We start from the raw sequence: 13,938 nt of genomic DNA, 5'->3' as shown, positions 1-13,938 counted from the left end.
AGAGACCCTATAAAAACTTAAAAGGGAAAAATTTTAATCAAATATATGAAGCAGTGGTGGTGCACAGCTTTATAACCCCAGCACTCCAGAGGCAGAGGCAGGGGGATCTCTCTGAGTTCAAGGCCTGGTCCACAGAGCGAGTTCCAGGACAGCCAGGGCTACACAGAGAAACCCTGTCTCGAAAAGCCAATATACATAGCTCACAGTCCTGCAGCCAGGCTGCTGTGTGGCCACTTGTAGTATGGTTAGAACTTTCAAGAATCATGGACCTCTATGCCTCAGTTTCCTCACCTTTAACAGTAGCAGCTACCTCACAGGGACACCGTGGGGTCGCTGCTAAGTTAATCCACATTAAACATTCAAAAGAATGCTTTCTTGGCTGGGAGATGTGGTTCTATGGCAGAATGCTTATCTAGTGTGTCTGAGGACCTGGGTTCCATCCCTAGCAGCGGGACCAAAGAACAGATCACAGGCACTTGGGTAGCACTGAGGCCTCTGGGCTGTGGAGCCCGAGTCAAAGGCGGGCTCTCTCTAGGATAGGGTATTGGATCAGCTAACAGTCTAATGGGGCACCTAGGTGTCTGCTCCTCCTGCCAGAGAGAACGAGATGCCCACACCTGCTTCCTGGCTCAGGGACATGGTGGGTGTAGAGAGAGGACTGTATAGTGCTTCCCTGGGTAGGAGACCACTCCCACCCCAGTCCACCCCATCCCTGCCAACAGGTAGCCAGGCAGCTAAGATTTCCTGTCGTTCTCTGATCCCCACAGGCCTGGGGGGCATGAGCGGCAAACGCATCACCATCAACAAGATCCTGTCCAACGAGAGCCTCTCGCAGGAAAACCAGTACTTCCAGGTGTGAGAACAGAACTGGAGGGGCTGGGCACAAGGCTGCCTCTGTCTGTGTGCGTGTGCGCGTGCGCATGCGCGCGTGCGTGGCGGTGGGGCAGGCGTGCTGGTTTGATAGAGAAAGGTCAGGGGCTTGGGGTTCGTGGCTCAGAGGGGCCTCCACATGCACCTGACGGATTTGCTTGCTGTACTCTTCCTCCACCTTGCTGACAGAGGCAGAAGCCTCAAGGCGCTGAGAGCCCAGCGGGAGACTTGGGAAACTTGAAAAAGCAGCATGCGCTATGCTGATTTCATTCTCTGTCTTACGCCCTGTTCCTTTTATAGTTTGTCAGGAACATGACTGTCATGCCTGCCAGTTGTCAGGAAAGCTTGCCTGCTAGCAGTTTTCAACTGTAAAGTTTAAGTTTGGGGGACTGGGCTAATAGAGCTTTGGGGGTTAGCTAGACAAGCAGGCTTTAACAGGAGTCTAGCATTTTCTGTTCATTTGTAGCTGGTCCTCAGGTTGCTTTTGAAAATGAACCATAAAGGGGACAAGTACAGAGCCCCCATGTTCTATTAGAAAAGTGTTCACAGGAGACCTCCCCACCCCCACGCTTGCCGTCCGGGGCAATGCTGGCCAGAGTGCACCCCTCCCTTTGGAGCTTCAGGAGCTCACACCCTTGAAGGGTTGGATCCAGGCACCACACTCTGAGTGCCTGAGTCTTAAAGTTGTACCAGAAATAATACCCAGGGCCTGAGACATAGCTCTGTTGGTAGAGCGCTTGCTTGCCTTGCACAGAAAGCCTTGGATTCAATCCCTAGCACTGCTTAAACTGAGTAAACCAGAAGTGGGTGGACCTCTGTGAGTTCAAGGCCAGGCTGGTCTACAGAGCCAACGACAGAGTAGCCCTGCCTTGAAAAAACAAACAAAAGAAGAGCACAAGGCGCTAGATTTCTGAGGCAGTTAAAGAGACAGAAGAGAGACTGAAACTGGCCTCCACAGCCTGGACTGTTTGTTCAAATGGTGGGGGACAGACACAACAGGGAAAGGGGTGTCTGTGAAGGGGATGCTTGGAGTTTATACAGGAAGTTCGGGGAGTGGGGAGTTAGTGCAACTTCTGAGGTCACATGCAAACCCAGACAAGGCGGTTTTTTATTTAGACTCTATCTCGCCCTTGCTATCAGGATTTAGGTCACAGTGGGCAACTGAGTTGGGCAATGGCAGTGAGGAGAAGGGGCTGGAGTTCAACACAGGGCCTTTGTCAGGGTCGGGCAGGGTTTGTTTAAGGTTTATTCCAGCACAAAATCCTGCTGTTGTGTGGATCTCAGGCACAGGCTGCTCAGGGCTCCCTGTTCTAGCTCAGTGTTCGTTGGTATGTGCAGGTGCCCTCATGGCTGTAGAAGTTCAAAGCTTTGTGTAAATACTGCACGCCATCCACGAAGACTTAGCTGCCCCACGGCATTTGAACAAGAGCTTAATCTCAGTCTGACGTGGGTCAACCTGAACTGACCACTGTGGACGGGGAGTTTCTGAGCACCCGTTTGATTAGTCCTGAGTCACTGTTCACCCCTGGCCTTATTGCTGGGGTGAGAGGAAGTGGCAAGGGCCCTGAAGGTCAGAGAATCTGGTGCAACCCAGCCATGCTCTGCAGGACGCATGGCAGGGCAATGGAGTCCCAGGGGAGCTACACAGGACCAGCAGGAGCCAACGCCTCCCTGGCTACTTGGGTCCCGACCTCTGATTATCCCTCCATGACCCCTGTGAGAAACAGAGACGCCCCCCCACCACAGTGACCCCTGTGAGAAACAGAGACACACACACACCTCATACTCTGTAACAAGAGCTCTGGAGCCACAGGCTAGCGGAAGCCAGGCAGTTTATCTCACAGCTTTGCCAAGGCCAGAAGCCCAGGCAGCAGGTGCAGTGATTGACAGCAGAGAAAGTGTTTAAGTCCTGAGGCCAGCACCACCCCACAACACACCCTTTCCTCATTAGCTGGGTAATCAAGGGGGACAACCTTATGAGGCCACCTGAGTCTTTGCCACTTATGTTTGTGTTTTCAGCAAGGACTGGGCTGACTTCAGTCTCTGTTTATTTTATGGTTTGTCAGGTGCATGACTGTCATGCCTGCTGGTTGTTAGGCAAGCTCGGGTGCTAGCAATTTTCTACTGTAAAGTTTAAGTTGTGTGGGGGGGTCTAGGCTAATAGAGCCTTTGGGGGGTAGCTAGGTTAGCAGGCATTAGCAAGAGTCTCTAGCATTTTCTGTTCATTGGTAGCTGGGCCTCAAAAGTCATTTTTGAAAAGGAACCATTGGGGCCAGCATAATGGTGCATGCCTTTAATCCATGTGCCAGAAGAGGCAGTATCTGTAAGTTCAAGGGCAGCCTGATCTACAAAGAGAGTTTCAGGAGAGCCCAGCCAGGCTACATAGAGAGAACACATCATTCACATACATGTGTGTGTGCATGCACACACACACCACCACCACCACCAACAACAACAACAGACAAAAAAAAAATAACTAAAAACTACTGTCCCTTAGCTCTGTCCCAGAGTCTCCCAGAGACTCTGGAGAGGTAACAGGGACACCAACTAAGTGGGAGTCTCTCTGGAATGCAGGCAGAGTGACAGGTGTGTGCTCCCTCCTTCCCTCTCCCCCAGCGCTGCCTGGATTGGAACCGTGACATCCTCAAGAAGGAGCTGGCACTGACTGAGAGGGACATCATTGACCTGCCGGCTCTGTTCAAGATGGATGAAGACCGCCAGGCCAGGGCTTTCTTCCCTAACATGGTGAGACCCTCCAGCCCCAGCCCCTCATGCTACACCCAGCCCAGCCGGACACATCCAGTCCAGAAAGGCCCAGTTGAGTTGCTGTGTGACCCCACCTCTGCCACTTGTCCTCTCTGAGGCCCTCCCTTCCCTGCTAGGGGTGGTAGGCTTAACCTTGCTTTCTCGCTAGTCTCCCCAGACCCCTTTACTTTAGCAGATAGGCAAGTTCTCTGCGAAAGGTCACAGCACAAATGAGGCTTAGCTCAATCTGAGCCTCAGTTTCCCACTTCTAAAGGAGGATCCTGATAACACTTCCTACATACGACACTAACAGGGATCTGGGATCTTGACCCCTGCAGGCAAACAGTGGTTGCCCCCTAAACACTCCCTCCCTCCCAGGTGAACATGATCGTGCTGGACAAGGACCTGGGCATCCCCAAACCTTTCGGGCCCCAGGTGGAGGAGGAGTGCTGCTTGGAGACACATGTTCGAAGCTTGCTGGAGCCCCTGGGCCTTGCCTGCACTTTCATTGACGACATCTCTGCCTACCACAAGTTCCTGGGGGAGGTGCACTGTGGCACTAACGTCCGCAGGAAGCCCTTCACCTTTAAGTGGTGGCACATGGTGCCTTGACTGGCAGGGGCCCTGGCCTATCCTCCTCCCCTGTAATCTCCAGGTCCTTCCTATGCCCCCAAGTCCTTCCCTTTCAAGAAGTGGGTGGGATTGGGGGTATTTGTGCCTTGCTGTCCCTGGAAAGGGCCTCCGTGTCCACTGGAGTTAACCCCAGTAAGTCCAACCATCCCCCCTGAAAATTGCTGGATACATGGCTGGTGTGCAGAGCTCTGGCAGGGAAAACCAGATTTCAGCAAATCGTGTAGGCAGACCGTTCCTCAAGAATCCTCAGCCTCTATTCTAGATCAGAATGAAGGGAGAGAGAAAGGAAGCTCTGGGGTGATTGGCTCTCCCAGCACCTGCTCTTATGTCCAAGGCAGACCCCAAGGACGGGACCAGGGTCCTGGTATACTTTGAATGACACCATCACTTCACATTCGCCTCCCTCGGGGCCTCGTGGTGGTTCTCTCCAACCACTCATTCCTTACGTCTCCCATCTTCCTGCACACGCAGAGTCCCCGCTGCCTGAGGGTCCAATCGTTCTGCTTAGATTCTGGAAATAAGTCTTAGCTGAAGAGAGTTCTTCACTCACTGTGGATGCAGGCTGCCCAAATTTGGGGGGCTCTCTCCCCAGACTAGCATCCGTGGTCCAAAGTTCAGTATGTAAAGATGCCCTCCCCTGGTCCTCAATTTTCTGACCAGTCCATGGGCCCCTCTTCCCACCTTTCTGCCTATTCTGGACCCTGTCCCCTCCCAACAGCTACATAGTTTCTTCGCCACCAGCCAGATGTGGGCCTCCCAAAAGCCTAAGAAATAACCTATCCCTCCTCTCAAAGGTTGGCCTCAATGTCCAAGGATGCTGGTCAGGCTCCAGCCTCAGCCATGGGTTCTCAGCCAGCTACTGCTCTGGAGGTAGAATTCCCCAGCACACTTTCCAAAGTCCTCCCATCCAGACACAGGCAAATGTATCCCCTCTGCTTCAATTAGAAAAGCCCCGGGGAGCTGGAGAGGTCCGAAATTAAGAGTGCTTGCTGCTCTTGAAAAGAACCCAAGTTCGGTTCCCAGCACCCATAACTGTCTGTGACTCCAGATCCAATGGACACAGCAGCCTTTCTGGCCCCTGAGGGGCACCGCACACCTGTGCACATACTCATATACATAATAAAAATAAGATTTGTAGGGTCTGGAGAGATGGCCCACTGGTTAAGAGCACTTGGTGCTCTTGCAGAGGACCTGGGTTCAGTTCCCAGCACCCACAATGGTGCCTCTCAACCACCTCTTAACTCTGTGTTTCCAGGGGATCTAATGGTCTCTTCTGACCTCCACGTGCTTCTGCACACTCAGGCGCACACTTATACGAGTAAAATAAATAATATTTAAAAAATGAAAAATAAATTATTTAAATAAAGAAGGTCCTTTAGGGCCAGGAATATAAGAAATATCAATTCTAGTTTGAAGGGTTAAACAGCCCCATTTTATAACCGAAGAAAGGGTACCGTCTTGCGTTTTTAGGAGAACAGGATTTTTACCTTGGATTATTCCTCAGCTATGCAATCAACATGAGTTGCATGCTACTGACCATCGGGCACAGACTTGGGCTCCAACAGCAGGCGTGTCCCCTTCAGGCAAAACCCACATTTAAACCCTTTGCCCTTGCTGTGGTGTGCTCTTTAGAAACGGTTCCCCGTGTATTGAAGAAGCACCCAGGACACCAGTCACTGCCTTGAAGAAATAAGGGTGTCTTCTGTAAACAGAGCCCCTTTTCCGTCCAGCTGGGCCTACAGCACCATGTCAGGTCAGGCCCCAGAGCCGCCAAAGCTGTCGTCCTCTGCCCCTGGGGTCAGTGGTCCCTGCCCTTGAGGGTAAAGCCCCAAATCTCTCCAGCCCCAGAGTGGAAAGCACATGCCCCTCTGAGGGAGTTGATCTGGTGATGTGGAGTTTGTCTGTGTGTGGTGTTCGGTTAGAAGGCTTTGTAGCTTTTATTTTTATCTATGGTAAGGGGAAGTGAGCGCCTCCCTCATGGAGGCCACTTCTCTTTGTAGATTGTGCTATGATTTTCCCTGGCAGCCATGGCTGTTTCAGAACTTTCTGGAACTCCTGGACTGAGACACTTACCCACCCGGTGTGACTCCCCTGGTGTGACTCCCCCCAGTGTGACTCCCCCAGTGTGATGCTCCCTTGTGGACCCCTTGCTCTTCCCCACCCCCACTTTAACACAGGCCTAGATGCCTCTGGGCTGTACCAGTTCCTGTTTCAGGGTTGATTTTGAAATATTCTGTGGGGGGCAGAGGGATGGCATGAAGGTGGCAAGAACCAGGCAGTTTCAACTTCCTGGAAAAGAAGCAAAGATGGAAGCTGCAAAGTGTTTGGGAAGGAGCCAAAATAAAGAGCAATAAAATGATCCATCCATGACTCTGGGTGTGGTGCACTTTTCGACTTCCTAGGCATGGTCACAAATGAGCCGGATCGCAGGCCTCCCCTCACGGTCATGAAACTCCTACTGTACAGGTCTGTGAGTCACAGAGCTACTACCCAAGGTCATGACCAATATCCACAGTGATATAACCATGTTTTAAAGGTGAGTTTAAAGATGCAGATGTAAGATGAGCATTTGGGAGCCAACAATTTGATAGGAAGATGCCTCCAGGAGAAACGGGTCCAGGAACTGGGGGAACAGAGCATTGGAAGGGAAGAAGCCAGCAAGGATGTAATTTCAGGGGCTAGTTCACCCCAGTACCCCCCCCAGCTGTGAGCTCTAGCCCCTAGAAGCTGATCCCCATGGAGCCCAAGTCCCTCTGCATCTGACACACAGGGCACTAACTCTGATACCTTTGGTACCTGATGAGCAAAGCCACCAGCAGCCCACAGAAATATCTGAAGAAGGTTGTATCTGCGGCATTAAGAACAGTGGGGGAGGAGATGGCTGGAAAGATGGCTCAGTAGTTAAAGTACTTGCTATTCTTCCAGAAGACCCGGGTTCGGTTCTTAGCACCCACATAAGGTGGCTCACTACCACTTTTAACCTCTGTAGGCACCTATGTGCACACATGTACGTGCAAATATAATATAACATATAATATAATATAATATAATATAATATAATATAATATAATATAATATATTCGCGTTTAAAAAGAGCAAAGTGAGACCAGTGAGATAGCTCACCAGGTAAAGGTGCTTATTGCAAGCCTGGCAACCTGAATTTTGTCTCTGAAACTACCGTAAAGATGGAAGGAAGGAACTTAGTATACAAAGTTGTCCTCTGACCTCCACATGCATGCTGTGGCACCTGAGTCTACATGCACAGTAATAATAATAATAATAATAATAATAATAATAATAATAATAATAAATAATAATAATAATAATAAAGACTTGGCTGGGTAGTGGTGGTACATGCCATTAATCCCAGCACTTGGGAAGCAGAGACAGGCAGATCTTGTGAGTTCAAGGCCAGCCTAGTCTGTGTCACAAATTAGTTCCAAACCAACCAGGGCTAAACAGCGAGCCTCTATCTTGAATAAAAATAAATAAATAAATAATGCATCAATGAACAAAGTCCCCACACTTAAGGGCTCATTGGCTATAAGTGTCTATATTGGAAGGCATCGTTCTAGAATCTTCTCTGCCAGGTTTAGCTCCAATTATGGAAAAACATACTTTTAATCGAATCCCTAGAGTCCATGGCTATAGCACAGAAAAGAGAAGCACAGAATGAACATCAGCCCCTTTCCTTTAAAAAGTCCTCTTGCCCTAAACCCTGGCCATCACCGTGCCAGCAGGGCCAGCTTCGCTCTCAGAAAGGCTGGGGGAGGGATGTGTGCCTTCGGTTACGTCACTGTTGCCCTCTGTCAGGATGGAACCCCCACCATCTTGTGGAAAGACAATCATGACCCTCACCTCTGCCCTCTTTCTCCTCGTATGCCCAGAATATAACTTGATTCTGTGTTTTAACATCAAAGGTTGTCTTGCAGGGAAGAGGAGATACTTGTTCTCAGTCTTCTTTCTCATCATCGTTGGCATGGGTGTTTTGTCTGCATGTATGTCTGTGCACCACATGCATGCGCGGTGCCTGCAGAGGCAAGAAGAGGGAGCTGGTCCCCTGGAACTGAGTTACAGTGATGAGCTGCCATGTGCGTGCTGGGAATCTAACCCAGGTCCTCTGGAAGAGCAGCCATCTCTCCGGCCCCAAGGCCATCTTTATTTTATTACAACCCTGGTCATGACCCAAGATCCTCAACAGTCTCAGTCCACACGTCAAGACCCACCCCTCCCACAGGCTACTGCTCAGGAAAGGAGGATTGGATGCCTCTGCCTTTCTGTTTCCTATGGGTGGCTATTCCAGGCATTTGGTCTGTGCTCACAAAATACATCTGAACGAAACTGAAGCATCTGTTCAGATGCCCAGGGGAGAGGGAAGATCAGTCAGTTTCTTCCCTTTCTAGTGTTTATCTCAAAGATGCAAGGAGAAAGACCACCGACCCAACTAATCATGGCCAAATTAGCTGAAGCAAGCAATTAATTGAAGCAAGCTTTTTTTTTTTTTTTTTTTTTTTAAAAATGTGTATACATGGGCTGTTTCCCCCTAAGGTGGGGTTCAAGAGGTAGTCACTGGACATGAGGAAGACAGAGTTTTTATAGCTCAGGAGTAAGGGTTTCCAAATGGGAGAAATAGGCTGGGTTACAGGAGCAGGACATAGCATAATAAGTTGTTGATCACAACAACCTCTGAAACAAAGACATGACCACAAGGAGGTCGTAACAAGGTGATCCTAAAAAGGTAGTCATGACAGAAAGTAGTCATAATAACTTTTTGAACACACATAGTTTTGCAAGATGGTCATTACAGCTTTTTGAAACATAGGCAGAGCCGCTCCCTGGAACAGGCAGCCCAGTACCTTTCGTAGTTAAGGTTACAGGTGAGGCACAGCCCAGTCCTTGAGAAACAGGGGTTTAATCACAAACAGGAATGAACCTAGTTTGTCTTTACCATAGGATGATTTTTAACCCTAATATGTAGGCAGGATGGTTTTCATCACTTATTTTCTGCTTTTTTTTAGCTATATATATTATTTATTTTTACAGGCCAAGCACGGATTTATCAGAGAAAGTGAAAAAGAACCTCCCCAAAGTGGGAGGAGTTCTAAGTGAGAAATATGCTTTATTGTCTTCCTTTCCTTTTTGGTACTGGAGATCGAAACTTAGGTTTCAACATTCTAGGCAAGGGCTCTACTCTACCACTAAATGACACCCCCTCCAACTAACTTCCCCTTTTTTCTTCTTTTTCTTTTCTTATCTTTTGCTTCTAAGATAGGATCTCTGACCCAGACTAGGCTTAAGCTCCCTATGCAGCCAAGAATGATCTTGAACTTCTGATCCTCCTGCCTCCAGCTCTCAGAAACTGAAATTACAGACATGTACCACCATGCCCAGCTTATGCAATGCTGAGACCTGAACCCCAGATTTTATGCATGCGAGTCACATCCCCAACCCCAAACACTTCTTAGACATGTTTTCTTCTTGAGTCAGGGTCTCACTATGTAACCCAGGCTGGCCTCAAACTTTCAGTTCTCTTCTCTCAGCCTCCCACTACATACATACATACATACATACATACATATATACATATATACATATAAACATATGTAACTCCACCCCAAAATGGGTTCCCAATAAACACTGACAACAGTGAAATTGGTATTAGTATTACTGGGGGCTTCCACACTGACTATGTGTCTACATCTGTCTCAAGTTTTAGGGGATTCCCTGTGCTTGGATCCTGGGATGAACCGCATGGCTGCAGTTTATATTGTAGGAGCAAAGGATGGCTTCCTGTTGATAAACAGAGTGTCTCCTATAAATCCTCCCACTGAAATTATAGGCTTGCACTACCCTGTTTTAGCGTGGCAAGTGCCCTATTAGAATGTTGCTTGCAAACAAGATGCCTTTGAGATCTTGGAAGGCAGTGGAGCCAGATGCAAGGCAGCTCCACATAGCTCAGCATGTTCCCAGAGGAAGATGGCATCTCTTGGCTATGAGAGACGTTCCTATTCCATCATTCTTTCTTCTTCTGCACTTGCTACACATCGTTTGTGTATGCAACCAGAACACTGATAGAATTTTTCTTCCAAAGCAAGACCTGGATCAGAGTTCACTTCCCACAGGAACCAAGATGTCTGTTCTCCAGTGCATGAGACTTGAACTCGTTCTTAAAGGATCCCAATAGACAGGAGCAGCAAGGCAGACTGGTGGTGAAGGTGCTTGGCAAGTTTGACCAAAACAAGAATGAATGGGGCAGGGAGGGCTGTGGGATTGCACACACTACACACACCTGTACATAAGTTCACATGCACACACACACACACACACACACACACACACACACACACAAGTTAGACTAGCTAGTTGGTAATCACTGTGTGATTGCCTCTGTGCAATTAATCAACTTATCAGCCTTTTCTCCAGACCCCCTGTCTTTGTCTGTTTATCAGCAGGAAGCCATCCTTTGCTCCTACAATATACACTGCAGCCATGCGTGCCATCCCAGGATCCAAGCACAGGGAATCCCCCTAAAACCTGAGGCGACTGTAGTTCAACACAGTCAGTGTGGAAGAGGCCACAGTGATACCAACTTCACTGTTGCCAGTGTTTATAGAGAACCCATTTGGGGGTGGGATTACATATGTTTATATGTATGTATGTGCTCCTGTATGTGCAGGTGCCTGTGCACGTGTGCACATAAAGGTGAGAAGTCAACCTCAGTGTTGCTTCCTAGCAAGTGCCCACCAACGTTTTGAATGAAGCAGGGTCTCTCACCAGGCCCTGGGATCAAGTAGGCTAGGCTGGCTGGCCAATGAGCCCCAGATATCTGCCCGTTTCTGCCTCCGCTGAGTGCTAGGATTCTAAGCATGTGCCACCACGTGCTGGGGGTCCAACTCGGGTCCTCATGCTTACACGGCACGTACATTTTTGACTGGGTCATTGTGGGCATTGATAAGAAACCCATTTTTAGGAAACCATCTGTGGAATGATCAAACCATGGTATGTACTGCTTAGTTATTTTGAAGTACATACAATGAGGTCAATCTATGTATGATGACATCACAAAGCCCCAAGGCCCAGCAAGGAACAGAAAGGTGACAGGCTGCCCAGTGTGCAAACTGCCATGGCTTCTGTAGAAACATACATATGCATTGCACACTGGTGACAGCAGCTACCTCTGGAAAAAAGAAATGTGACCAAGGGGAATGTCTATATTGCGTGAATTTCCTTACACATCAGGAACTGAATGACGTGGTGTTTTCGGGTTTGTATGCATTTTTGTGCCGGTGTCCTTACCCATCATAGATGGTGCGTTGCAGGTCAGAGGTTGATGGTCAGGTCTTCCTCAATCAGTTCTTGACCTTCTTTAATTGCATTATTTATTGATTTCATGTGTTGTAGGGTGTGGTGGTTGTGAGGGTCAGAGGACAATCTCTGCTGAACTCAGGCCTTCAGACTTGGCACCAAGCACCTTTATACTCTGAACCATCTTGCTGATCTTCCAATTTACTTTTGAGGGTCTCTCACTGACCCGGGAGGGGCTGCTTCTGCTGGACTGTCTGCCCAGCACCCCAAGGTCTGCCTGCCTCAGTCCTCCCCAGTGCTAGGATTACAGGTGAGCGAGCACAACCAGTCCTTGCTTCTAAATGAGTACTGGGGATCCGAACTCAAGTCCTTATGTTTACATACGTTGCCCACTGATCAACCGCCCCCCGCTGCTATATGTACTGCTGATTGCTACAACTGGCCTGAATTCCATGGCGTATTATTTCCATTCAAATCTCCCTCATTAGCTCATCCCACTTCTCCTAATGATACGTACGTCTCTTTTTTTCCCCCTCTGCTCAGCCGGCTTTCCCAACCACCACTGCAAATGGAGAATTCCTTTAGGAGTCTAACCCTCCTCCTTGGCCGGGGACTGACGATCACCACTCATTTCACGCACGCTCAGAGAGAGTCAGTGGCTTACTCGAGGGCACAGAGTTGGTGGTGGGTGGAACAGCTTGCGCTCCCAGACCTACACTCCTAGTCTCCCTAAAAGGCAGATTTGTCCTTGACACTCTCAGAGGCTTGTTCTGCTTCTGACATCCAGCCACCGTGGGAATACTCACCATCGTTCATGTTTACATTTCATTTGCAGGGCTCCGTCTCTGATTTTTTAAGACCATTTGAAACTTCAGGCTCAAACTGAAGGTGGATGCAACGCAGCGTGCGGTGTCCACAGTGCGAAAGTTTGCGTTTATCTGGAAGATCAAATAAACTGCTGAAAGGAGAGTCTGCTGCATGGGCGGCAGGCAGGTGGGAGGGCCTGCAGGGGCGGCAGGCAGGTGGGAGGGGCTGCAGGGGCGGCAGGCAGGTGAGAGGGGCTGCAAGGGCGGCAGGCAAGTGGGAGGGGCTGGAGAGGCGGCAGGCAAGTGGGAGGGGCGGGAAGACACGGGGTGGATGGGTTCTAAATGTATGTGTATACTTGGTGCTTGGCGGGGGGGGGGGGGGCAGTCCCCCCAGAAGGCCCTGGGCCACTTGCTAAGCTGAGCTGACCTAAGCTGTGTGAATTGCAGGTCCAGCTGGAGCAGGGGTGGCTCGTGACACTTTGCTCCGGGAAATTAATTCCATAGAGACAGCTCGTGAAATGGGAGACGCTTGTAGCCCTATTGCCTCACTCCCACTCGAAGAGCATATTTTGAGAAGTCTAATTATACGGTGGGGTTTGTACAGGATAAAAGAACGGGGTTTAGATAAAGCCTTTTCTAAGGGCAAGTTGGCAACAGCTGTTAGAGTGCTGGGAGTGCCGTGGGCCAAGGGTGCCCCCTGGAGGTGGATCACAGTGACTGCAGCCATCTCTGCCTCCATGAACCCTGAGCCCACAGTCCAGCTATAGAGACACAGATGATGCTGCCCATCCAAGCTGTGTGACCTGGGTGAGTAATTGACCTTTTTTGAGGCTCAGTAGCCTCAGAAACAAATGAAGACCCGTCACTCTCACATTGCGGGTTTGTCATATGTTTATGAAGCAAACAGAGACGAAGCGTTTGTTTAGAGATCAGCACCCAGGAAATCCTGCAAGTGTGGATGCTGTCAGTAGATGCAGCCTCCCACACCAGCATCGTGAGCCTGGCAGCGACGCCATCCAGTGGCTAGGAGAAGGGAAAGGGCTTCTCTGAGAACCTGGCAAAGGAGGGAAAGGATCAGGACAGGAGGTGGGGGAGTTGACATTTGCTCTGCTGTGTCAACTCTGGTTCTGGAATTGCCAACTATTGTCTCAGCTTGTGTGAGTGCGCCCTAGAAGTAAAATAGCCCAGACAGAGAGCAGACATGTTCCTGAAAGAGTCAGCCTCTTGCCAAGCTCAGAAGCCACAGGCCTGCTTGGATAATTGAGCCAGAGAAAGAGCTCCTCCTGCTGTAGCCAGAGGGAGGCTCAGAGCTGAGGGGACTCAGCCTCTCCACAAGAGGTACCCTGCTTAATGGGGTGTGGGAGCAGGGCATGGACTGAATCAGATGGAGAGCTGCGTGTTGGCTGGCTGATCACACAGACTTCCTTTTTCTCCATCCCTGACCCATCCAGGCTCTCCTTCCTTCTATTCTGTTTCCCAAAGAAGCTCCTGATGCCCTGATGTATCATGAAATTCCTCATGTTGACTCTTCATGTTGACTCTTAGAAAGCCAACAAGAGCTAAGCAGCTAAGATGCAAA

The 13,938-nt window shown here is 49.5% G+C and overlaps 1 protein-coding gene across 1 annotated transcript in view; it reads left to right on the top strand.

The window, feature by feature from the left end:
• Positions 1–6,449, top strand: part of Padi2 (peptidyl arginine deiminase 2) — a 43,302-nt gene extending 36,853 nt beyond the window's left edge. The window contains exons 14-16 of the mRNA XM_038333793.1: positions 768–853; positions 3,487–3,615; positions 3,994–6,449. Coding sequence (XP_038189721.1) covers positions 768–853; positions 3,487–3,615; positions 3,994–4,227 — 449 coding nt within the window. The 3' untranslated portion in view covers positions 4,228–6,449. The remainder of the gene's footprint in view (positions 1–767; positions 854–3,486; positions 3,616–3,993) is intronic.
• Positions 6,450–13,938: the final 7,489 nt, after the last annotated feature.

This window comes from Arvicola amphibius, chromosome 6 (assembly GCF_903992535.2).
Source record: "Arvicola amphibius chromosome 6, mArvAmp1.2, whole genome shotgun sequence".
In the NCBI taxonomy this organism is placed as follows: Eukaryota; Metazoa; Chordata; class Mammalia; order Rodentia; family Cricetidae; genus Arvicola; species Arvicola amphibius.
Note: the sequence above shows the minus strand (reverse complement) of the source record. Positions and strands in the feature narration are given on the sequence as shown.